Source organism: Diabrotica virgifera, chromosome 3, assembly GCF_917563875.1.
Source record: "Diabrotica virgifera virgifera chromosome 3, PGI_DIABVI_V3a".
Classification (NCBI taxonomy): Eukaryota; Metazoa; Arthropoda; class Insecta; order Coleoptera; family Chrysomelidae; genus Diabrotica; species Diabrotica virgifera.
Genome location: NC_065445.1, coordinates 148,702,370 through 148,728,087, shown reverse-complemented (window position 1 = coordinate 148,728,087; position 25,718 = coordinate 148,702,370). Strand labels below are relative to the sequence as shown.

Sequence of the window (25,718 nt, the reverse complement as noted above, 5' to 3'; positions counted from 1 at the left end):
GTCGAGATTTTAAATTTATACTACTATTGACCCACCCTAAAGATTAAAAAAATAAAATTTGGGGCAGCTCGTAATGCAAGGTCAAATGCTATCCCGACTGGGCTATAATAATATCACTTGTAAGAGAAATAACGTTCTTTATACAGTGAGCACGTAAAGGTTGGAATAAATTCATTTTCTCGAGAATGGACGATTTTGGAAAAAAATCCTGAAACAGGTCAATTTTTATTTTTAAATTGCAACTTTTTGGTATATATATCATACTAATGACGTCACCCATCTGGGCGTGATGACGTCATCGATGATTTTTTTAAATAGGAATAGGGGTTGTGTGATAGCTATTTTAAAGGTAATTTAATTCTCTATTTAGTAATATAAACATTTACATAATTATTTATACATGGTGTCTAAAATTTTTTTTTAATTAAATTAATTGAGATAAAAAGAAGAATGCATGTGATATATTTAGTCCAAAATACATTTTACTGCTCTCAGAAAACAGAAAAAAATGTGTATTTGAAAAATAATCATTGCTTTTCGCTTAAATTAAATGTTCAACCTGTCAAGAGGAAGGTGGATGGCGGCTTTAATATTGAATTTAAGCAAAAAACGATATTAATTTGTCAAATAAACATCATTTCCTGTTTTCTGATAGCAGTAAAATGTATTTATTATAAAAAATCGCATTTTCAACAATTTCAGTTTCTACACTTTTTGTCGAAAAGTTGAAAATGGCGGAGATATTGAGCAAAACGGTTCTCGTTTAAAATCAAGATGGCGGCTAACGCAACGGTCAAATTCAGTCGAGATTTTAAATTTATACTACTATTGACCCACCCTAAAGATTAAAAAAATAAAATTTGGGGCAGCTCGTAATGCAAGGTCAAATGCTATCCCGACTGGGCTATAATAATATCACTTGTAAGAGAAATAACGTTCTTTATACAGTGAGCACGTAAAGGTTGGAATAAATTCATTTTCTCGAGAATGGACGATTTTGGAAAAAATCCTGAAACAGGTCAATTTTTATTTTTAAATTGCAACTTTTTGGTATATACATCATACTAATGACGTCACCCATCTGGGCGTGATGACGTCATCGATGATTTTTTTAAATAGGAATTGGGGTTGTGTGATAGCTATTTTAAAGGTAATTTAATTCTCTATTTAGTAATATAAACATTTACATAATTATTTATACATGTTGTCTAAAATTTTTTCTTTAATTAAATTAATTGAGATAAAAAGAGAATGCATGTGATGTATTTAGCCCAAAATACATTTTACTGCTCTCAGAAAACAGAAAAAAATGTGTATTTGAAAAATAATCATGGCTTTTCGCTTAAATTAAATGTTCAACCTGTCAAGAGGAAGGTGGATGGCGGCTTTAATATTGAATTTAAGCAAAAAACGATATTCATTTGTCAAATAAACATCATTTCCTGTTTTCTGATAGCAGTAAAATGTATTTTGAGTTAAATAAATTACACACATTCTTCTTTTTATGTCAATAAATTTAATTTAAAAATTTTTTTTGGACACCCTGTATAAATAATTATGTTAATGTTTATACTACTAAATAGAGAATTGAACTACCTTTCAAATGAGCTATCACACGACCCCCTATTCTCATTTAAAAAAATTATAGATGACGTCATCACGCCCAGATGGGTGACGTCACTAGTATGATACATATGTCAAAAAATGGCAATTTAAAAATAAAAATTGACTTGTTTCAGGATTTTTTTCAAAGTCGTCAATTCTCGAGAAAATGAATTTATTCCAACCTATACGTGCTCACTAAAAAATGCAAATACGATATACAGTGAGCACGTAAAGGTTGGAATAAATTCATTTTCTCGAGAATGGACGATTTTGGAAAAAAATCCCGAAACAGGTCAATTTTTATTTTTAAATTGCGACTTTTTGGCATATGTACCATACTAGTGACGTCACCCATCAGGGCGTGATGACGTCATGTATAATTTTTTTAAATTAGAATAGGGGTCGTGTGATAGCTCATTTGAAAGGTAATTCTATCCTCTATTCAGTAATATAAACATTAACATAAATATTTATACAAGGTGTCAAATTTTTTTTTAATTAAATTTATTGACATAAAAAGAAGAATGTATGTAATTTATTAACTCAAAATACAATTTACTGCTATCAGAAAACAGGAAATAATGTTTATTTGACAAATAAATATTGTTTTTTGCTTAAATTCAATATTAAAGCCGCCACCCACCTTCGTCTTGACAGCTTGAACATTTAATTTAAGCGAAAAGCAATAATTATTTTTCAAATAAACATTTTTTTCTGTTTTCTGAGAGCAGTAAAATGTATTTTGGACTAAATAAATTACATACATTCTTCTTTTTATGTCAATAAATTTAATTAGAAAACATTTTTTTGGACACCCTGTATAAATAATTATGTAAATGTTAATATAACTAAATAGAGAATTAAATTACCTTTTAAATGAGCTATCACATGACCCCTATTCCCATTTAAAAAAATCATCGATTACGTCACCACGCCCAGATGGGTGACGTCACTAGTATGATATATATGTCAAAAAGTCGTAATTTAAAAACAAAAATTTACCTATTTCGGGATTTTTTTCCAAAATCGTCCATTTTCGAGAGAATGAATTTACTCCAACCTTTACGTGCTCACTGTATGTGGAATTTAATGAACCCAAGAATTTGAATGAATTTAGAAAATCAAATGTTTTTAGGATTTCAAATTATAAGAGCCAAAATTATCAACCCTGTCAACCTGATAATACATTGCGAACATCACTCACTGCTTTATTAATCAATGAAACCTTTATTATTTATATCTGATTTCTTTATTGATATTCACTGTACCATATTAAATATAAAAATTCGTATTTTAGTGTTATTCGTCTACGTTTTAGTTCCTGTTTTCTCTGTTTTCTGTTTGTTTGTTTCTAGTATCTTCTTATTCATTCCCTTATTATTCATTATCATCGCATGTCCTATTCGTGGACTTATGAACCGTCTGATTATTCATTATATAGTTCTAGTTCCCTTATTTGTTTGTCGTAACCAACCTTTCCGTGTTTTTACTTGATATATAGATCTCAGTGTTTTTCTTCTTTTCCATTTTTTAAATTTTTCCACATATGATATTTTCATTGTTCATATTTTACTACCATGTGTCACTGTGCATCTATCCTTTTTTTTTTTATATAAATTTAGATTTTATTAATATTTTTAGGCTTTACCTTTTTTATTTGTCTGGCTATCAGCTTCAATTTTTTGTTAGTTCCTTTCACTCTATTATTATAAGCTTCAGATAAATAAGCTTGTCCATTGTCTAGCATTTATATTCTCTTGCTATTCGTAGATGTGAAAATGAACTGACCATCTTCTTTTGCTCTATATTTCTGAGTAACAATTACTTTGACTTATCCTTGTTTATTTCTAGGTCAATATATCTCATATCTCTAGTAATTCTTTATTCTTTTTATAACATTCTTAAATTTAGTGTTACGAAATTTTCAGCAAAAACAAGGCATTGATGTTCATTATTGTAGATGGATTCGGTCACTTTTTTGCTTTTTGATCTTATCATACGCCTACTGAAAATATATAAACAACGCATGCAGAATAGTAGTAAACAACGCAAGGTAGTCTGAATTTCTTTTAGTGTAAAAAATCTGATCCCTAACTGATCTATTATCAGTAGTAATTGCACAAGAGCTCTAAAATTATCGAATTTTTTCCGAGTGATACTTTGACAGTTTTAATTTCACGACCCGAAGGGGAGTGAAATTATGTCATAAGTGTCACGAGGGCAAAAATTCGATAATAATTTTAGAGATCGAGTGCAATTTGTTGCGATTATTTCATAAATAAAAATGTTCAAAACCAAAATTTTATTGTAATTTATTTATGTAAGTACAAATTAGTACAATTAAACACACAGTTGTTATAAATATTTGACGGTTGAAAGTCATCACTTTTATAATTTTTAAAACATTAAATGTCATTAATGTCACTGAATGTATTTTTTCTTAGCAACGAAGGGCATCTGACGTAATATACTTGACGACGGGATATTATCAAAAATTATCAGTTTAATTTTCACTTCTGTAGCTTTCTATTGGTCAGAATCTCCTATGAATGAAATAATCTCTAAAAGCGGCTTGATATTGTGTCTAGTTTGATATTCGTCTACCTTTTTTTTAGTGGCATGGACTTTCTATCATTCAGCCAGTCACAACATGACGTACTTAGTGTCATGTGTCGTATGTGTGTTGAGTAAGTGTCTTGTTACTTTGCAAAGTCGACGTCATTGTCTTTGCAGAGAGACGCTAATTGTATCCGAACGTCTGCGGTCCCTCCGGTGATTCGTCTACCTTAGTTTTGGCAGTTACAAAACTTTTTAAATTGTATAACATAATAAGAACCAACCCAAAACGTCCATCATTATTGAGGAAATCTATCGTACTACCAATAAGAAACAGAACAAGTCCTCGATTAATTCAAATTCTTACCGTCCTATTTAACTAAGATGTACCAAAAGACTTATATTATGACATCTACGGAAACACATAAAGATTCAGCTCAACAGACCAGGTTAATAAGACAAAAATTTACCCTGTTCGTGACACTTCAACAGCCAGGGTACCTACTGGATCGTTTTTCGACAGGTAATACCTATAAGAACCTTTTGTAACTATTTCCTGCGTAGGATCTCGCGGCCATTTTTATTTATAAATAATTTAGTGTCAAAAAACGGCTTTTTTTTCCTTTTTTTTTTCAAAATCAATGGAAAACCTTAATACTTATGGTTTTCTTGGTACAAACATCTTCAAAAGAATGGAAAAATCTTAAAAATGGTATATTACAAAGTTTGATAAACTCATTTATTGTTAATATAATTGCGAAAAAAGGTCGAAATTGCAAAAAAAATTATTTCGCAATAACTATTGTAAAAATAAGTGTACAGCTTTATAATTTTGGTCAAATGAGGGTTCTTTCGTGCTTAATATGTTGTAAAAATTTCAAAGCGATTCATTTAAAAGTTTAAATTTTATTCAAATTTTTTATCCCAGAGAGCTTTTTTTTGCAATAACATAAGTCAGAAAAAAATGGGACCATTCTACAGCTGTCAAATGAAAGAGCATGAGCTTAACTTTCAAATTGGTTTAAAAAAAGTGAATAAAAAATGCATTTATTAGTAATAAATAATTATGCAAAAGTATCACCTTAAGCACAACTACCAAGTAATGTTATCTACATGATAATTGAGGAAAAATTGTAACAAATATAATATAATTTAAATATACAAAAATAAAACGTATACAGTGATGAGCGCGCTAATAACCGGCAAAATAGTACAAAAGATGGAAAACGTATAAGTTGTGAGATAAAATGGAATGAAACTAGTCGAGCTGGGAAATTTAGCGATTGTATCCTTTTTATTTACATTATATTGATTGTTTCCCAGCTTTACACGTATCAGAGGAGTGAGGAGTACGTCAACTAAAACTGTCACTGTGACAGTTGTATTTGCCAAACTCGTCCGATACGTCTAAAGGTGGTAAACAATCAATATGGTGTAAATTAATAGGTTAATATCGCTAAATTTTCCAGCTCGACTAGTTTTATTTCTTTTTATCTCAAAAACCTTATACGTTTTCCATCTTTTATGCTATTTTGCCGGTTATTAGCGCACTCATCACTGTATAAGGAAAAATTTACCATACTTTTGCATAGTTATTTATTGCTAATAAATGCATTTTTTATTCACTTGTTTTAAACCAATTTAAAAATTTAGCTCATGCTCTTTCATTTGACATCTGGAGAATAGTTCTAACATTATCTTTTTCTGACTTATTTTATTGCAAAAAATGCTCTCTGGGATACACAATTTGAATAAAATTTAAATAATTGAATGAATCGCTTTGAAATTTTTGTCACATATTAAGTATCAAATAACCATCTTTTGACAAAAATGTCAAAGCTGTACACTTATTCTTAGAATACTTATTGCGAAATTAATTTTTTTGAAATTTCAACTTTTTTAGCAGTTATATTAACAATAAATGAGTATATTAAACTTTGTAATACGCCATTTTAAAATGTTCAATCTTAAATTTATCCCTTAATTTGTAATCTCACATTATTCTTAACTTCCTAAAACTTTTATAGTTTAACCGTGTATAATTGAAACATTGGAAAACCATATCGAGTAATATTTTAATTATTAGAGTCCAGTGAATCTTTTGCAACCTAAATAAATTGCCAACTCGTGGTATTTCCATTTGAACTCCCAAAGTTTTGCAATAGCTTGATTAAACTGTAGTTTGCAAGTTCATTGTTCTTGTTACCTCGCAAGTTATTGATGATTTGTATATTTTGATGAGATTATAAATTAGCCAAAGGGACTATTTTGGGTCGCAGTCTATTATAGAAAGTTGCCTGACCAACAACTATAGTGTAATTATCAGTAGCTGTCAATAAAACCATATTTTTACTTCACACTTCAAACATTTATTCACCATCGTCGATCGAGAAGAATCGGACAAAGGGGCATTAGAAAACAATTCGATCCTGATATTTACATCGTATTTTCCATTTGGTCCTTCGACAAAACAACATCAAAGGTGCGTTAATTGGATTGGAGCTTCGAAGGAGACGACCCTTAGCGACCTGAATAGCTGTTCCCCAGTTCCGCACAAGATCGACGATCGAATTCGAAGTGTGGAGAAAAGGAAAAAATAAAACGAAGACCAGAGATCACCGAAATTAGGAGTAGGAGCCTTACGAGAACCTTTGAGCACCAGAGAACCTGAATAGCAGTCCTTAAGTCTACGGTTCCAGCTGTTTGGAGGTAAAAAATCTAGCGGCATCCAGAGATCCAGCTCACCAGTTCCAGTTGCAGTTCTAAGAAGGAAGCAGCGCAGCGGAGTCCAGGCCCACCCGGTGACATAAAAGTGAACGTCGGGATAAAACTGTAAGATTTTGAATATTTATTATCATTAAGAGCAGTGCATTTTTTGATAAATTAAAGAAACTTAGGCATAAAATTTTTACTAATTTTTTATTGAAATAGATTATTCTGTATACCTATTTACTTAAAATACAGTCGAACCCGCTTATTGGAATAGCCTCTTGCCAAGCAAAAATATTCTTATAACCGGGATATTCTATTAACCGATCATTGGTGTCTAGCCGTAATAAGTTTACCGAATATACGTAATAATAGTACATACTATGTTAATATATTTATATGGTTTTAGGTCTATTTATGTCAATAATACAATAGCGTAACGTATTTATTAAAAAACCAAATTAATAGGAAGTATAAGTAATTTTGCGAATACCAAATTTGTTTGTTTAGCTGGGTTTATTAATGGTATCAAGAACAAAGCGATAAATATTTGTTTGAATTAGATTAATTTATATGGTAAAAGTTTCTTTTGGACAGTTATGCCCACAGAATTTAATTGATAAATTTACAGAACATTGCTTTTGATAATAAAGGTAATTGTATGTTTTTATTTATGATTTTTCTATTTATTTCCTTTTCCTATTTTATCCCGATAAGGATCAACTAAGAGATACTGAAACCACGAGAGAAGATAAGTATAACATAAGATTATTTAGACATTTTTTTTTATATTATAAAAAGGCACCCTGAGATTCTTTCTTAATTTTTATGTATGATTTGCGTTAATTAAATAACTGATCAAGTAAATAATAATTAATATAAAAGTAATAGAAAGCAGATCATAACAATATAGATTATGTAAAAATTTTCAGTAGTAATTGCACAAGAGCTCTAAAATTATCAAATATTTCCCGAGTGACACTTTGAGTTTTAATTTCACGACCCGAAGGGGAGTGAAATTATGTCAAAGTATCACGAGGGCAAAGATTCGACAATAATTTTAGAGATCGAGTGCAATTTGTTGCGATTATTTCATGAATAAAACTGTTCAAAACAAAAATTTTATTGTAATTTATTTATGTAAGTACAAATTAGTACAATTAAACACACAGTTGTTATAAATATTTGACGGCTGAAAGTCATCATTTTATAACTTTTAAAACATTAATTGTCATTAATGTCACTGAATGTATTTTTTCGTAGCAACGAAGGGCATCTGACGTAATATACTTGACGACGGGATATTATCAAAAATTATCACCTTAATTTTCATTTCTGTAGCTTTCTATTGGTCAGAATCTCCTATGAATGAAATAATCGTATTAAAATACAAAATATACTTAATAAGAAAATTATTTATTCAGCCTTGAAAAATAATAATCGGTAATTGTAGCTTGTTTTTTTTGTTACATAAAATACTAGTCACTTTTGTTGCTCTGAATTATAAAAATTAGAAAAATTTACAATGGCTTGGCCATCCCGAAAACGTTTTAATACTTTCCAAGCGATTAGGATGGACGAACTGTTTCTTAAAAATTATAACAGGCAACTGGGTGGCAATATGTATAGTTTGTAGACAAAGGAAATTATTTCACGACTGAATTTGTCTGTAAACGATTGAATTGGTACTCATAACAACGCAATAAAATATTTATTACCTATCTGACAAACCCAAATAATATAAAAAAAAGCACTACAAGCCTTCGAAGCCCTTGGCGAGAAACCATATTACAAGATATAATTTAAATTTTTAAGAAACTCGAAATTGTACGCAAACATTTATTCGTTGACCTGAAAAATATTCTTATAAGCGGTATTGCTTTAATAATACGTATTCCAATAAACGGATAAATTTATTAAGGAGTAAATGGAAACGTTTCGGGACCTCGAATTTATATTTCATAAACCGGGATATTCTTATAACCGGTACTCTAATAAGCCGGTTCGACTGTAGTAATATTTTCTACTGCTAGTTCAAATGTAATATTTTGATTATTTTGATATTAATATTTTTTGATAATTTTGAGTCTTATAATTTGAAATCCTTAAAACATCTTATTTTCTATATATAATATCCTGACATACTGACTTTAATAAATCAAGTTATTTTTATACATTCTTGGGTTCATTCAATTCCACATATATCGTATTTGCATTTTTTATATAAAGAACTTTATTTCTCTGGTTACAAGTGATATTATTACGGTTTTAAATTGTACAGTTAGAGGTGTCAGCAAGGCTGAGTTCATTGCGTTGTTGAGAAAGGTTTTTTTGCTGAGACTTTAAAAGTTGAATTTAGGTCAAATTTATATAAATACAGACATATTCGAAATGCAGAGATTATATACAGAACAAGAAAAACTAGGACAAGAAATAGAAAATCTTGACTAATATTAAAAAACTGAAAAAAGAAAAGCGCACCAGAGAATATTTAAATATAAGGCTGCAGACAGTTGAAAAATTGTGGATTGACTTTGCGGAACAAAATAATGAAATTGTAGAAAAGGGTTCAAAAGATGATAAATATTTTACATCTAACTATTACGAACAAGTACAAAAAATATGAAGAAACGAAAAAGACTTTAGAAGGAATTTATTAAAAATTCATACAAGTCTTCGACAAAAATTAGAGAAATAGGAATTAGGATGAGAAAACTTCATCATTTATTGGAAGACGACGAAAACGATGAAGATATATAAGAAGATTTAAAAGAAGAGGTACAAAAAATAGATGCTTTAATAATGGAAATAACTGTGGAAAATGAACAGGATGCACTAGAAGAAGGTGAAATAGAAAAATTTTATATGATGAAAACAAGGGTGCGGTCGATTATAAAAGAAAATAAAAGACTGGAGGCGGAAGGATGCAAGAAAGAAAAAAATAGTACTACCCAAGGTGAAGTTACCCTGCTTTGAGGGAAGGTACGAATCCTGGGTAACATTCTATGATATTATATTTTTAAACGCTTGATACATGAGAATAACCAACTCTTAAATGTGGAAAAATGCAGTATCTGAAGACAAGCCTCTGAGGAGAAAACACAACAGAAGCAGACTACAGTGCTGCCTGGAAAATGTTGCAAGATCGGTACAATAATCCAAGGATGAATCTATTTATATTAATAGACAAGATACTTCAGGCTGCGGAGATAAAAGAAGCGACAGCAAAGGCGCTGAAACATTACATGATACTCTCTATGAATGCTTAAGGATAAGGATGTTAAAGGATAAGCATGTTAAAGTGGGACACAGAAACCACGAGATTATATGAAACGTCAATTCAAGACAGTAGGGACATTTCGACGTATAAGTCAACACAGGAATTCCTACAAAGAAAAGTGACATTGGGGATGTTGGAAACAAAAAGGAAAGGAACAGATTACAGACAACAAGCAAAGAAGAAGATAACCTGTGTGGTATGTCATAAACAATATAAACTGTTCAAATGTACAAAATTTCTAAGTCTACAAGTACGCGAAAGAAAAAAAATCGTAAAGGAAAAGCAATGGTGCGATATATGCCTACTACATAAAAAGGAAGTACCATGTTATTCCTCTTATCGATGTGCAGAATGTAATGGATATTATTGTGTAGTAATGGATCATTACTACACATGTCAGAAGGTCAGTATGATAAGAGAAGGAATTCTGAAAACAGAAGGCCACAAAATAGACCCAATTCTAGTGAGTCAGAAGGTCAGTATGATATCAGAAGAAATTCTGAAAACAGAAGGTCACAAAATAGACCATATTATAGTGGGTCAGAAGGTCAGTATAATAACAGAAGGAATTCTGAAAACAGAAGGCCACAAAATAGACCCAATTCTAGTAGGACCAGAGGTGACAACAGTTACGACGGATCGTCAAGGAGACAAGAGAATACTGTGAGCTGTTTGAGTCATCAGAATGAAGAAGTGCTACTTGCAACGGCATTAGTATGGCATATATAATTGATGAGAGCATTGATTGACAAAGGCTCGCAGTCATCATTCATTACGGAGCAGGCCGCTACAAGTCTCGGAATAAAAAGAAAGGCTGTCCACGCTCAGATATCTGGAATTGGCAATGAAGATCAAAGGACGTCGAAATGGAGCGTGACATTAAACTTAGAGGCGCATTTCAAAAATGAATTTGAAATGAAGACCGAAGCACTTGTAGTACGAAAAATAACAAAGAATCTACCGGAGAAGGAGATACAGATAAAAGAAAGGAAACATAGGAACTTAGTCCTGGCGGATCCAAATGTTAATGAAACAGATTCAATAGGAATTCAAATAGCCAAAGAATATAGTTTGATACTACTGGATGGAGTAGATCGAACAAAGGATGGTTTGCTCACCCAAAATGCAAAATTGGGTTGCATAATGTCAGGGATAGCACTGCAAGAGAATATCCCTAATATACAAGTACTCAGCATGATATCTAGACGACAGATGGATGAAGACATAAAAAAATACTGGGAGTTAGAAGAAGTAGGTCAAAGCAATGCTCTTTCAGTAGAAGAAAAAGAGTGTGAAGAATAATATAAAAGAACCGTAATAAGGGACAACGAAGGAAGATTTGAAGTAAAAATTCTAATACAAGCCTATTAGGGGACTCAAAACAGCAAGCATATGCGAGACTGCTGCAATTAGAGAAGAGATTTCAAAGAGACAGAAACATAGAAAAGTGGTACAGGAAATTTATGAAGGAATATGAAGACTTAGGTCACATTGAAATTGAATAAAACCGAAATAATAAGTAAGTAAGAGAATTACCTGCCTCATCATACAGTAATTAAAGAGGACAGTATCACAACAAAATGCAGGGTCGTGTTTGACGCTTCCAGTAGAAGTTCAACAGGAATCAGTCTCAATGATATAATGCACTCTGCAACTCGTTAACTCGTTTGCCACAATATTTTACAAATATAGTAATAAATTGGAGGTCGTACAAAATAGCATATACGGCAGATCTAGAGAAAATGTTTAGGCAAATAAAGATAGCTGAAGAAGATCAAGTTTACCAGAAGATATGATGGAGACAATCTGTAAAAGATCCAATAAAGGAGTATCAGTTGTCAACAGTAACATACGGTACGGAGGCAGCGCCATACCTTGCATTCAGAACGATACAGGAATTATGTAATGACGAGAAATGAAAATATACACTAGCTGCGGAAATTGCTTAACACATATATTGTAGACGACGTGCTAGCTGGATCAGAAACGTTGGCTGAAGGTCATTAAGCTCAAACAGAGTTAACAGAAATGTTCAAGAAAGGGGGTTTTGTATTAAGAAAATGGCTTTGTAATAGTCAAGATTTAATGGAAACTATACCGAAGGAACTAAAAAGTGTCGATCTCAAAACGTTAGACAAAGAAGATATTAGTACATAAAACGCTAGGGATCCTCTGATCACCGTTTGAAGATGTAAATACATTTAAAATAAATATAACCAAACATAAAAAATAACAAAGAGACTGGACCTCGATTTTTGACCCTTTGCTTCGTTATCGAACGTATTCGCTTCTATCTGTTTAGCGTACAGATAGCGAATGATCGATAACGAAGCGAAGGGTTAAAAATCGAGGCCCTGGTGTAATCGGAAATAGCAAAAATATATCCCATTAGGATGGATTGCGCCAGTGATAATGCAATAAAAGATATTCATACAATATTTGTGGACAAAAAGGATAAGTTGGGACAAAGAATTGGATAATTCTGATAAAAAAAGATGGATTAAGTATTACTCACAGCTAAAACACCTCGAAGAGATAGTAATACCTAGGTGGAATAATCTTACCAATTCAGGGAAAATAGAATTGCACGGATTTGCTGATGCCTCTATGAAAGGATACGGAGCAGTAATATATACTAGAACATTATGTTCTGAGATTAAAACAAGCCTTATAGTAGTCAAAACAAAGGTTGCACCCGTTAAAGGTTTAACTACACTGCCGAGATTAGAATTGTGTGCAGCATCGCTGCTTAGCAGACTCATGAAAATAACCATTCAAGCGCCAAATCGCAGTGATGTGGAAATATGCATGGTCTGATTCCACAATAATTCTGGTGTGGATACAAGGACAACCAAACAGATGGAAAAGGTGTGTAGCGAACAGAGTAACGGAAACAGTAGACACCATACAACCTGATCGCTGGTTTAAAGTAGATACAAAAGAAAACCCAGCAGATTATTTATAGAGGGATAAAAGCGAAAGAATTGGTCAGGATGGACCTATGGTGGAATGGACCAATCTGGCTAAAACAAACAAATATTAGGTTTCCATTACCAGAGAGATTGGATACCGACGAAGAAAAAAAGAGAATAGAAATAATAGCTAACACAACCTTCAAGGTTAGTGACATTTGCGAAAGATTTCCAAATATAAATAGAATGCAACGAGTACTATCTCATTGCATTAGATTTACAGACAAATGCAAAAAAAGAGGTAGAACATGAACAACTCACCCCTCAAGAATTAGAGAGTACCTTGCAAAGAATAATAAAGAATACTCAAGAATTATATTAAGCAGAAGAGATAAAAACGCTAAAGAGTGGAAAACCACTGAACGGTAGGAGTAAATTATTAAACTAACTACCCTATGTGGATAACCATGGCATATTACGGGTTACAGGGAGACTTCAGAGCTCAGAGCTAACATATGATGAAAAGCATCCCTTAATAGTACCTTACAAAAGCAAATTAAATAAACTAATAATACAAAATTGCCATACAAAAACGTTGCATGGAGGCCCACAACAAACTCTGCACTACATAAAGAAAATATTTTGGATCACGCACGGAAAAAGAGTAGTGCGAGAAGAAATAAAAATTTGTGTCAAATGTAAAAGATACAAGGCTGAAACGGCTCAACAATTAATGGAAAAAATAAAATAAAAATTTTATTTTTAATTCAGTTGCAATGCGAAGGCAAAACAATCTTACTTTTCAATTAGAATACGGAGCGCAGTCCAGTCCCTCGAATCGCCATTTTCGGCTCTTATTGGAGCCTCATCGGAAAGAACGTAGGCTTGTTTTCCATATCCCAATTGATCCGTACTGAGAGGTTTTCCCACCCATTGCAACTGAAGTGAAAATATTAGGTGACTAGCGTCATCTGGCAATTAAAAGATGAAGTTTTCGATCCTAATAGCATTATTAATAATATTTAGAAAATATTAAAATATTACTACAAGATTTTTAAATCGAAAACTTATTGGCCCATTTCCTTGGTAACACCTCCAAGGCTTCTAAAATTTGCAAGCCAAATGGATGCTGAAGCGAAGAAGACAAGAGAGAATTCAAAAAACTTACAATTCACGACCCCGTCTGTTCAGCTGGTAAATTCCAACAGAAAATTGACCTAGTTACTCGAAGGAGTAAACACCAATATAAAAATAAAATAAAAAATAAAATAAAATTTTTATTTTATTTTTATATTGGTGTTTACTCCTTCGAGTAACTAGGTCCATTTTCTGTTGGAATTTACCAGCTGAACAGACGGGGTCGTGAATTGTAAGTTTTTTGAATTCCCTCTTGTCTTCTTCGCTTCAGCATCCATTTGGCTTGCAAATTTTAGAAGCCTTGGAGGTGTTACCAAGGAAATGGGCCAATAAGTTTTCGATTTAAAAATCTTGTAGTAATATCTTAATATTTTCTAAATATTATTAATAATGCTATTAGGATCGAAAACTTCATCTATAAATTAATGGAAAGTTTACCAAAAACGAGAGTAAACCAAGCTCACCCATTTGCAAATACTGGTGTAGACTACGCCGGACCAATCAAAATAAGAGCAAGCAAAGGAAGAGGGTACAAAAGCTATAAAGGATATATAGCAGTATTTGTATGCCTAGCCACAAAAGCTGTACACCTCTAAGTAGTAAGCGATATGACAACGGATGCATTTGTAGCTGCAGTTAAGAGATTTACTTCAAGAAGGGGACAATACAGTCACATATACAGTGACAATGGAACAAACTTTGTAGAAGCAGCAAACCTGTTATTCCAAAATAGTGAGAAAGTGAAGGCATAATTAACAGACACCTTGACAATATTGGCACTTCATACCAGCGTATGGGCCACATTTTGGAGGTTTATGGGAAAGGGCTGTTAAAATTATGAAATATCACTTAAAGAGAGTAATTGGGGATAGTGCGTTAACATACGAAGAGTTAAGCACAGTGCTAGCTCAAATAGAGGTATGCATGAATTCCCGACCTTTATGCGTTGATACGGAAGATACAGTGAACAGAATAATAATAACCGCAGGACACTTTCTAGATTAGATTAGATTAGATTATGTGAGGTCGTTAAGGCTATGGAGCCTCTCAGCACTTGGACCTATAAAGATCTTTTCTGCATACCTTAATCTAGTTAAACTCTAGGATGCCCATATTTCTAATGAAATTGATTAGCAGCCTAGGTGACTTGTTTCCTATGTCAGAGGGCGTTAGGGTGACCTCTTCTAGGAATTTTAGTCGTTTGCAGAACAACGCTACGCAATTGCATAGGATGTGTTCTGCCGTTTCTTTTTCATTGTCACAGAAACGACAGTTCTCACTATCGGATTTGCCCATTTTATTGAGATGATATCTCAGAGGGCAGTGCCCAGTGAGAAGGCCGGTGACCATTTTTATATCTTTTTTACTCATTTCGAGAAGGCGGTTTGTTGCACTAGGCGACACCTTTATGAGCCTTTTTGCTTGCCTTTGTCCTGGTGTGTTGGACCAGTATAGTTGTAGTTGATTGAGTTCCCAGGTCCGGAGTTCCTCTCTGATGTGGCTTTTTGGTAGTCCACAGAAGGGTTCTGGACCTTGGAATGGGGTGTTGGCCCCTTCTTTTGCGAGGCTATTAGCTTCCTCATTTCCTGCAATTCCCTTGTGACCTGGCACCCACATCAAAGTTACTTTGTTGCGTTCCGCCAGCTTCTTAAGGGATTGTTTACATTTCCAAACCAACTTTGACTCACAAGTAAATGACTTCAGAGCCTTTAAGGCAGCTTGGCTGTCTGATAAAATGAAGACTTTTGCCCTACGAGTGTCTCGGTTGAGACATTCTTGGGCACTAATCTATATGGCATGTATTTCTGCCTGAAAGATAGTTGGGGCGTTTCCAAGAGATTTGGATAGCCTGAAATTCGGCCCAGTAACTCCCACTCCTGCCCTTTCATCTATCTTAGATCCATCCGTATACCATACGAGTGAACCTTCCTCCAGTTTCGGTTCAACTGTTTCATTGATTTGGTAATTTTTGATGACCACTTCAAATCGTGTTTCAAAGTCGAATTTGACTGACATGACGCACAGTGTTCAAAATTGAAGGAAACGTGATCGAAAGTCAAAAAAAAAAAATAAATCTGAGAATGCCGAAATTAAGGGATTTGTTTGTACTACTCATGATGCAACTTTTCAGCAAAAATTGATTTTTTAAGTTTGTTAGGGCCAGATGTATTAATGATCAAAAGTACAAAATTCAATATAATTTTATACATCAAATTTAAATCCGCAGAATATGCCTTTTACTTTGATTATTACTTCATTTATGTGGCTAGCTAATGTAAAAGTAATTATTGGAAATAAAAATACATACTTTAAAGATTAAAATGATATAGTTAGCTTCACGGAAAGGTGATTATAATTTTGATATAATCGGCTGTCTAAAAACCTATACAGTTTTTGATAAAATTAATGTTTGACAGCGAATTACGTTTATTGTGCCATCTTGTGCCACGTTAAATCCTTCACTAGATGAAAGATTACAGTGTAAGGAATAAAAAAATATATAACACAAACTGCGGAAAACTGCGAAACTGAGTACATGGCGCATTGCATCAAGCGCTGCGCGCGTTTAGTCTGAATTAATTGCATTCGTACGTATTGTTTACATGTATGTCAAACACATGATATTTGTTGGGGTTGCGAAAAGAGATTTTAGCTTTGATGAAGTATACCCTATTCCACGAACATACGCCTGTTTTGGATTACTTCGACAACGAATATTTTACTATGCAAAATAAGAAGAACGAAAGTAAATTGCAAATTACATTGTTGTTTATTGGAATAATTATTAGCGCCATTTACTTTCGTACTTCTTATGTTGCACAGTAAAATATTCGTTGTCGAAATAATCCAAAACAGGCGTATGTTCGTGGAATGGCCCATAGTGTTTTTGCTTAATAGAGAATATATTGTACATTAGTTTTATAAATAGCTATATTAACAATTTATTGAAGTTATATTTCTTTAGGCGCGATTGGGAAAAATGTTGGGATTTGGAGTAAATGTAAATGTGCGCGAATTCATCAAAAATTGTTAGCTCTACGCGCAGATACGTTATAGGATTTTTCAACGCTTCTTATTTGTTTCGAGCTTCCGTCATAATCTGTCGCATAATCTGTGTATATTAATACACTAAGTAGTAAAATTACCTCACTACCTGTAAAATGGGACATTTTTGATGTCTCGAATTTCCTAAACCTCTTGTCCGAATTAAGTTATTTAATATGTTATAGCCTTATTCTTTAACAATATTTCCGTAATAATATTGTTGCTAGACGGTTAAGATGTCATTGTATACCGGGTGTACCAATAATACTGTGTTTTTTTCTAAAAGTATTGAGTATTTCTTACCACTCATAACACTGTTAAAAATATATATATATACAGGGTGTTTCATTAAGAATGTCCAATGTCTGAGTTGTAGATTCTAGACCTCGAAATATTAAGATTTAACCAAATCACTTAAATAAAATATGGCTCCTTACAGAGTTACAGAGTGTGTTATTTAAAAATTTAAAAACTATGCTCAGTATTTTAAAACTATTCTACGTACCCTTCTCATACTTGACAGACAGTGTAGATACTAAACACCCTATGAAATTATGTTAAATATCCGTTTCTAGTTAGTACCAGAAGCGTACGAGATAGGACACAGTGAGGGGTTGACCCTTTCCAATTCCTACTCCACTGGCGGAATTTCCATTTTAGCGCAATTTTTCGATTCTCCAATACTCGCTATGTAAATAACATACTCCTCATACCTAACGATAAAATTATTCGTTTTAGAGATATTTGAACTTAAACAAGTAACGGCACAGATATTTTGAATAATGTATTGTGTCGCTTAATTTTAAAATATCTCGAAAACTTATGATTTTATCATTAATAATGAATAATATACTCTTCAGTCTTAACGATAAAATCATTGGTAATAGAGATATTTGAAGTTTAAGATTAAGCGGCACAATACATTAATTAAATATCTGTGCCGTTACATACCTATGTTTAACTTCAAATATCTCGAAAACTGATGACTTTATCGTTGCAAACGAAGTGTATGTTATTTACATAGATAGTATTGTAGAATCGAAAAATTGTGCTAAAATGGCAGTTCCGCCAGTAGCGTAGAATTTGGGAAGGCTCAACCATTCACTGTCCCCTGTCGTACGCCTCTGGTAATAGCCAGAAACGATTGTTTAACATAATTTTATAGGGTGTACAGTACCCATACTTTTTGCTAAGTATGAAAAGGATACATCAAATAGTTTTAAACCAATGAGCAAAAATATTTTTTAAATTTTTAAATAAAACACCCTGTAACTCTGTAACGAGCCACATTTTATTTAAGTGATTTGGGTTAAATCCTAATATTGTGAGGTCTAGAATCTGTAAATCAAATTGGACATTCTTAATGAAACACCCTGTATAACGATATTTTTTAAGTAATTCGCCCCCTAATGAAGGGATGAAAACTAAAAAAACGACCCCTGTTATAATATACTCGTTATACGGTATAATACCTCAAATATTCCAAGTTTTCAGCGGGATCACTTTTACAGTTTAAACAAATTTAGTTTCGATCACGTTTCGACCAATTTTGAACACTGTGTGACGCCTGTCGGCTTATCCTTAGAATTCAAAGGAATTTCTTCTAAGATTTTAAGATGGCCCACTAGATCGCCAGGTTTCATTATTTGTGTCTGTCGCAGCTTTAAGGCGGTGGTTACTGCCTCCCTCCTTATGCAGAACTGCAGGGAAGGAAGGTTCAGCATCGTCCCTAAGGCTGCCGTGCGGCATGTTGACATTGCCCCTGTGATTCCCAGACAAGCTAGCCGCTGCACTTTTGCAGCTTGGCATTAGCTGTTGTTTGTTGTGTTTTTGGCCACCATACGAGTGATGCGTATGTGTCCATCGGCCTAATAATCGTTTTATATGTCCAGAGAGTCATTTTCGGTTTTAGGCCCCAAGTTCTTCCAAATGTCTTGCGGCAGGTCCAACTTGCCACCAAGGCTCTGGATAAGATTTTTTCAATGTGACTATTCCAGGTGAATTTTTGATCTAGGGTTACCCCCAGATATTTTACTTCTCTGGAATAGTCTAGTGTGATGCCATTCATAACTGGAGCCTGTAAATTGTATTTACGTCTCCTTGTGAACGGTATGAGAGTCGTTTTGCTAGGATTGACATTTAAGCCCTCCTTCGAACACCAGTTTTTGATTTCGTTTAGAGCAGTTTGCATGAGACTAGATATAGTCTGGTCATGCTTGCCCCTAATTGTAACAACTAGGTCATCTGCGTAGCCTTGAGTTGTAAAACTAGAATCATGCAACTTAGTAAGGAGGTCATCCACAACTAGAGACCACAGCAGGGGCGATAGTACTCCCCCTTGAGGGCACCCCTTTACTGCTGTCACAGTTACAGACTCTCCCCCAATACTAGCTATGTATGATGATTCTGGTTTTTAGCATGGACTGAATCCATTGTATTAGTGAGGCTTCAATGCTCCTCTTTACTAGTGCTCTTTTATGGATTCATATGAGGTGTTATCGAATGCTCCCTCTATGTCAATGAAAGTGCAAAGGGCTATTTCTTTTGCCACTATTGTCTTTTCAATGTTTCCAACAAGGGAATTTAGAGCATTTATAGTGGATTTGCCTGCCTGGTATGCAAATTGATGTTTGTGAAGCGGTTTCCTAATTAGAGTTTCGCTTCTTACTAATATACTAATAATCTACTTAATCTACTAGTTTCTCCATTACTTTTAGGAGAAAAGAGGTGAGGCATATAGGGCGATAAGACTTTGGTTCGTCCGTAGGACGTTTCCCCGTCTTTGGTATAAATACCACTTTTGCGTCCCTCCAGGAGGACACTTTCTAATTGGGAGAACTAATTTCGCCAAATAGGGAGGAAGAGTTGAGCACATATACGAATATGCCACAAAGGTGGAGGCAGTAGAAAAAGTAAAAAGAGATTTTTGGAACAGTTGGAGACATGACTACTTATCAAATCTACAAAAGCGATATAAATAGCAGAAACCCGTCACAAACCTAGAAAAAGAAGAAGTAGTGATAATAAAGGAGGATGACACCTCGCCGGCGAAATGGCCACTAGCGAAGATAATCGAAACACATCCCGGAGCTGAAGGTTTAACAAGAGTCGCAACAGTTCAAAAGGCGAACGAAAAAGTAACTACTCGTCCTATACACAAGTTAATACCAATAAGACGAGAGCCCACCTCACGAAAGACAAATATAGCACGCAGCATGTTGAGAAAATTTATGTTTTGCACCCTATTTTTTGTATTTTTGAAGCCATCAAATGCAGATTTGTACAAAATGTATACCCCATCCCCCGAATTATATTCAGAGCATCTAAGCGATGTATACATAGATCGAGGAATATTTAGAATAAAAACTCATCTAGAAAAGAAAAAAAAAATAGATGGTGAACGAACGATAGATTCAATGGTAGAAACTCTGGAAGATATGTGTAAGACAAGCAATATAATAAATTGTGATTCACTACCGAGCCAGCTAAAAGAGGAACGGGAACAAGAACGAGCAAAAATAATAAGTCGAGCATTAGATCTGGAAGTTAAAAGAAGGCCGAAGGGGGACTTCTAGGAACAGTCCTCATATCAGTATTTATGGTAAATGATGAAGTATGCAGGGACATAGATTCCTTGGACGAAAATCAGAAGGATCTAATAAAAAATTTAAAACATCAGACGAAGCTAATGTTACAAACAATAGCTTCGATGAACTCTACAGAAGAAAGAATAAACGGACATTTAAATAGGTTCCGAGAAGCAATGATAAACGGAACTAAGGAAATGTCTAAAGGCCTAAGTTATGTCTCATGTAGACTTGACACATTAGAGAAAGAGTACATACGACTTAAAGTAGAAGCGATTTATAACCGTGCAATGGAATATGCAAAAGAATATACGAACACATACGAAAAAATATTAAATCTTCATTACAATCATGGACACTTCATAGATACACTAAGCATCAAAATTAACGCACCACCCTAAAAATGAAACATTTTTGATGTCTCGTATTTCCTAAAGCTATTGTCCAATTTTGAGTGATTTCTTTAATATGTTATAGCTTTATTATTCAAGAATATCAGTGTAATAATATTGTTGCTAAACAGGTAAGTGCCATTGTATACCGGGTGTAAAAATGATAGTGTGTTTTTTCCTCAAAGTTCGGAACAGCCTGTGAAATATTCCAGCATATATAAAATATTTAAATTAAAACTCAATTGTAGCCTTAGGCTTTCTTAACATATTGCTTTTTGATTCATTCGCTTATGTTGGATAATAAAAAAGTTAGGTACTTTAACAACTAGCAACGTTCTTCATCAATACAAGGTGTTTCTAAATAAGTGCGACAAACTTTAAGCGGTAATTCTGCATGAAAAAATAATGACAGTTTGCTTTATAAATATATGTCCGCAAATGCTGTGTTTGCGAGATACGGGATGTTGAATTTTTTCTTACAAACTGACGATTTATTTATTGCTCTAAAACCAGTTGAGATATGCAAATGAAATTTGGTAGGTTTGAAGAGGCAGTTATTGCGCATTTTTTGACACAACAATTTTATATTCACCATTGGCGTGCATACGTTTAATATGAGCGGGTAATATGACCCGTATGCACGACAATGATGAATATAAAATTCTTAATTCTGTGAAAAAATGCGCAATAACTTCGTCTTAAAATCTAATAAATTTCATTTGTATATCTCAACCGGTTTTAGAGCAATAAATAAATCGTCAGTTTGTAAGAAAAAATTCAACATCCCGTATCTTGGAAACGAAGCATTTGCAGACATATGTTTATAAAGCAAACGGTCATCATTCTTTCATGCAGAATTACCCCTTAAAGTTTGTCGCACTTATTTAGAAACACCCTGTATTAATGAAGAACGTTGCTAGTTGTTAAAGTACCTAACTTTGTTATTATCCAACATAAGCAAATCCAACATAATAAATCAAAAATCAAAATATTAAGAAAGCCTAAGGCTACAGTTAAGTTTTAATTTTAATATTTTATACAAGCTGGAATATTCCACATGGTGTTCCGAACTTTGAGGAAAAAACACACTATCATTGTTACACCCGGTATACAATGACACTTACCTGTTTAGCAACAATATTATTACATTGATATTCTTGAATAATTAAGCTAGAACATATTAAAAAATCACTCAAATCGGACAACAGGTTTAGGAAATACGAGACATCAAAAATGTTCCATTTTTAAGGTGATGCGTTAATTTTCGATGCTTAGTGTATTATAAAACCCGGACAAATAGAGTCAATTATTTCGAATACTACAAGTTTCCTTCCACAAGGAGTAGATATTAGAAGGCAGCTAATAATAGATACGGTCGTACAAAATGAAGTAGACATCGTCATTATTGGCTACTTCCTAATAATTGACAACACTAGATACAACCTACTGAGAGTCACCGCTCTTCCGTTGTTAATGAGAGGTGGTGTTGTGCGCTCGTTGTTAAATCCAAGGAATCTACTTGCAGTAGATTACAATAACTTACACTATTTTGAAGTGACATATGAAGATAAAGGAAGGTGTATAGAAAAGTCGCAGATAAAGGATGTACCAGAAAGAACTTTCAGATTTAAATAACTATTTACCATTTTAATTTTATTATATTGGTGAATTCTGAATCTGAGACTTTTCAGTTTGTTTAACATTATTTAGTTCTAAGGCGGTACGAAGTTCGTCAGCTGAGTTTCATAGTAACTTCTGAATCGTGAATTCATGCATTTCAGTACCTAAGACCTGGAGCTGGCTACCAGTTTAAATTTATAAATCAACTTTTCAGAAAATATGACAGTACATGCTTGGAATATGTCAATGTCTGTATTTGTGTTTAATTGGCACTGGTTTTAGCAACCAACTGGCTAGGATGTAAACTAATAAAAACGTTTTAAAGTAAATTCTTATTATTAACAATAATTAATAAAACTTACCCCTGTCACATCTTGTACTAGAATTACGTTATCTGGAGGGTTAGTCGTTTGAACTAAGTCCATTATCATTATACTGAGTTTAAGTTGAGGCTCCATTTCACAGTTTTTGTAATATGTATCTCTAAGTTTTACGTATATAATTTCTGTATTCTCCTCAGGCCATCTAATTGAAGTGAAACATCTTGAAAAAATAAAAAAAAATATTTTAAGACACTTTATTTTATATTAAAATTAATGAGATGTCGGTAATTAAATTTATTATAGCAGCACTGATAATTTTTAGAGGTACGTTGGGTCAAGTCAAACGAAAGTAAATGCAATAGCTCTGAGAAATTGGAAAACGAAGGAGACTTAGGTTTATATGAGTTTCAGGCCCATGTATGACATTGAGAAATGTGAAATAGTACCTGAAGAAGCTTGATTATCACGTCTTTAAACCTGCTGCTTAAAACCGAAACCAATGAGTAAAAGTACTAAAAAATTTCGTTATAAACACAATTAGCCTAATAAAATAAAAAAAAAGTCAAAATGTAAATTCGTACAGGTTAAAACAAATTGTATACCAAAGTTAAGGTGGGTACAAAAGATATTTTCAAGAAAGTATCCAAATCATACAAGGGGATCATTGTTTAAATAATTAAAAAGTGGTCATTTTTGCAAAAAAAAATACTTTTTTTAACTGCTGAGGTAATTCACTTATTAATGAAGGTTTATGGGATTTTTTTCTGCAAAGCTGAAGGGTAAATCTTTCACATAAAACTTACTAAATTAAATTTGACTTCCTATTTAAATAATTGTATATAAAACTTTAAAAACAAATTTGCAAAAAATTATTTTTAGCGTTTTAAATAAGCAATATAAAATATCTTATTTTACAGACTAAGTTGCGCTATGTTACCAGTATTAAGCAAAAAAAAAAAAAAATTGGTCGAAAAATATTTAATAGTTTTTGAGATATTTAATTTGTTTATTAAATGTTACTATATTTAATTGCAATAACGCGGTTGTTGCGAAAGAAATATTTACCTGCTTAAGATCTCATTATTTTTATTTTTATGTATATTTTCGATAAATGTATTGATAAATTCAAATTTCAATTAAACTCCCCCTAAAATGGCATTTGAAAATTATTTAAATTTGTTTATAATTTGTTTTTTTTTAATAACGTCGCGATGATTAAGTATTTTGAAATGCCGTTTCGATAATTGGGTTCCTGGGAATATTTTACTAATTAACAAAATTTTTTTGTCGGTTTTTCTTCTTTTTTTTTTTCTTGGAGTTATATTACTACGGGCCCTTTTAGGGTTAAATTTTATTAAGAATGTCGAATCTCTGAGTTGTAGATTCTAGACCTAAAAATATTAAGATTTAATTAAAATCTCTTAAATAAAATATGGCTACTTACCGAGTTACAGGGTGTTTGTTTTATTTAAAAATTTAAAAATTATTGTTACCAAGTACTTTAAAACTATTTGAAGTATCCTTATCATACTTAGCAGAAAGTGTGGCTATTATACACCCTACTAAATTGTGATTAATAAACGTTTCTAGCTAGTGCCAGAGGCGTACGACAGGGGATAGTGAATGATTGACCCTTCCCAAATTCTACGCCACTGAGTGAATTACCATTTTAGCGAAATTTTTCGCTTCTCCAATACTTTGTATGTAAATAACTTTATTGGTATCGATAAAGTCATCAGTTTGAGAGATATTGGAAGTTTAAAATTAATGAATGAATGAATCAAAATAACTATGCCGTTTCATTTTTAACGTCCAATATCTCAAAAACTAATGACTTAATCGTTACCCGTAAAGAGTATATTATTTACATAGAAAGTATTGGAGAATCGAAATATTTCGCTAAAATAGTAATTCCCTCAGTGACGTAGAATTTGGGAAGGGTCAACCATTAAGTATTCCCTGTCGTACGCCTCTGGTAGTAGCTAGAAACTTTTATTTATCACAATTTAGTAGGCTGTATAGTACCTACACTTTTTGCCAAGTATGATAAGGATATGTCAAATAGTTTGAAAGTACTTGGTAACAATAATTTTTTTTAAATAAAAAACCCTGTAACTCAGTCAATAACCACATTTTATTTAGGTGATTTTAGACCAATCTTAATATTTTTAGGTCTAGAATCTACAATTTAGGGACTCGACATTCTCAACCCGCCATTACACGCGCTATGAGGGAATCCCTCACCATATTTGTTTATAACCAATGAAATTGTGTAAACTAGTACGATAACCTTAAGCACCCAGGAATGCCTTTAGCATGGTTCATGAGAGGGTATGAAAAAGTTATAGAATATTTCAGGCAGTCAGTGTGCTGTGTGATAGTTGAAAGAAGAGACATCCCTCTTCAAGTGAGAGAATTCCTCACTGCGCGTGCAATCACGGTGAAATCACGTTTCTGTTATCTCAAAGAAACTTTTAGGTTTTTATTTAATATTTAGGTAGGTTTAATTAAAATATTATTGTTTGGATTAGGTTAGGAACAGTGGCACAGCG

The 25,718-nt window shown here is 33.0% G+C and overlaps 1 protein-coding gene across 5 annotated transcripts in view; it reads right to left on the bottom strand.

Annotated features, from left to right (window-relative positions):
• The window catches only part of LOC126881347 (uncharacterized), a 179,801-nt gene that overhangs the window by 29,290 nt on the left and 124,793 nt on the right, over positions 1-25,718 (bottom strand). For all 5 annotated transcript variants that reach the window (XM_050645584.1, XM_050645585.1, XM_050645582.1 and 2 more), the window contains exon 3: positions 23,206-23,386. In XM_050645584.1, the coding sequence (XP_050501541.1) occupies positions 23,206-23,386 (181 nt within the window). The remainder of the gene's footprint in view (positions 1-23,205; positions 23,387-25,718) is intronic.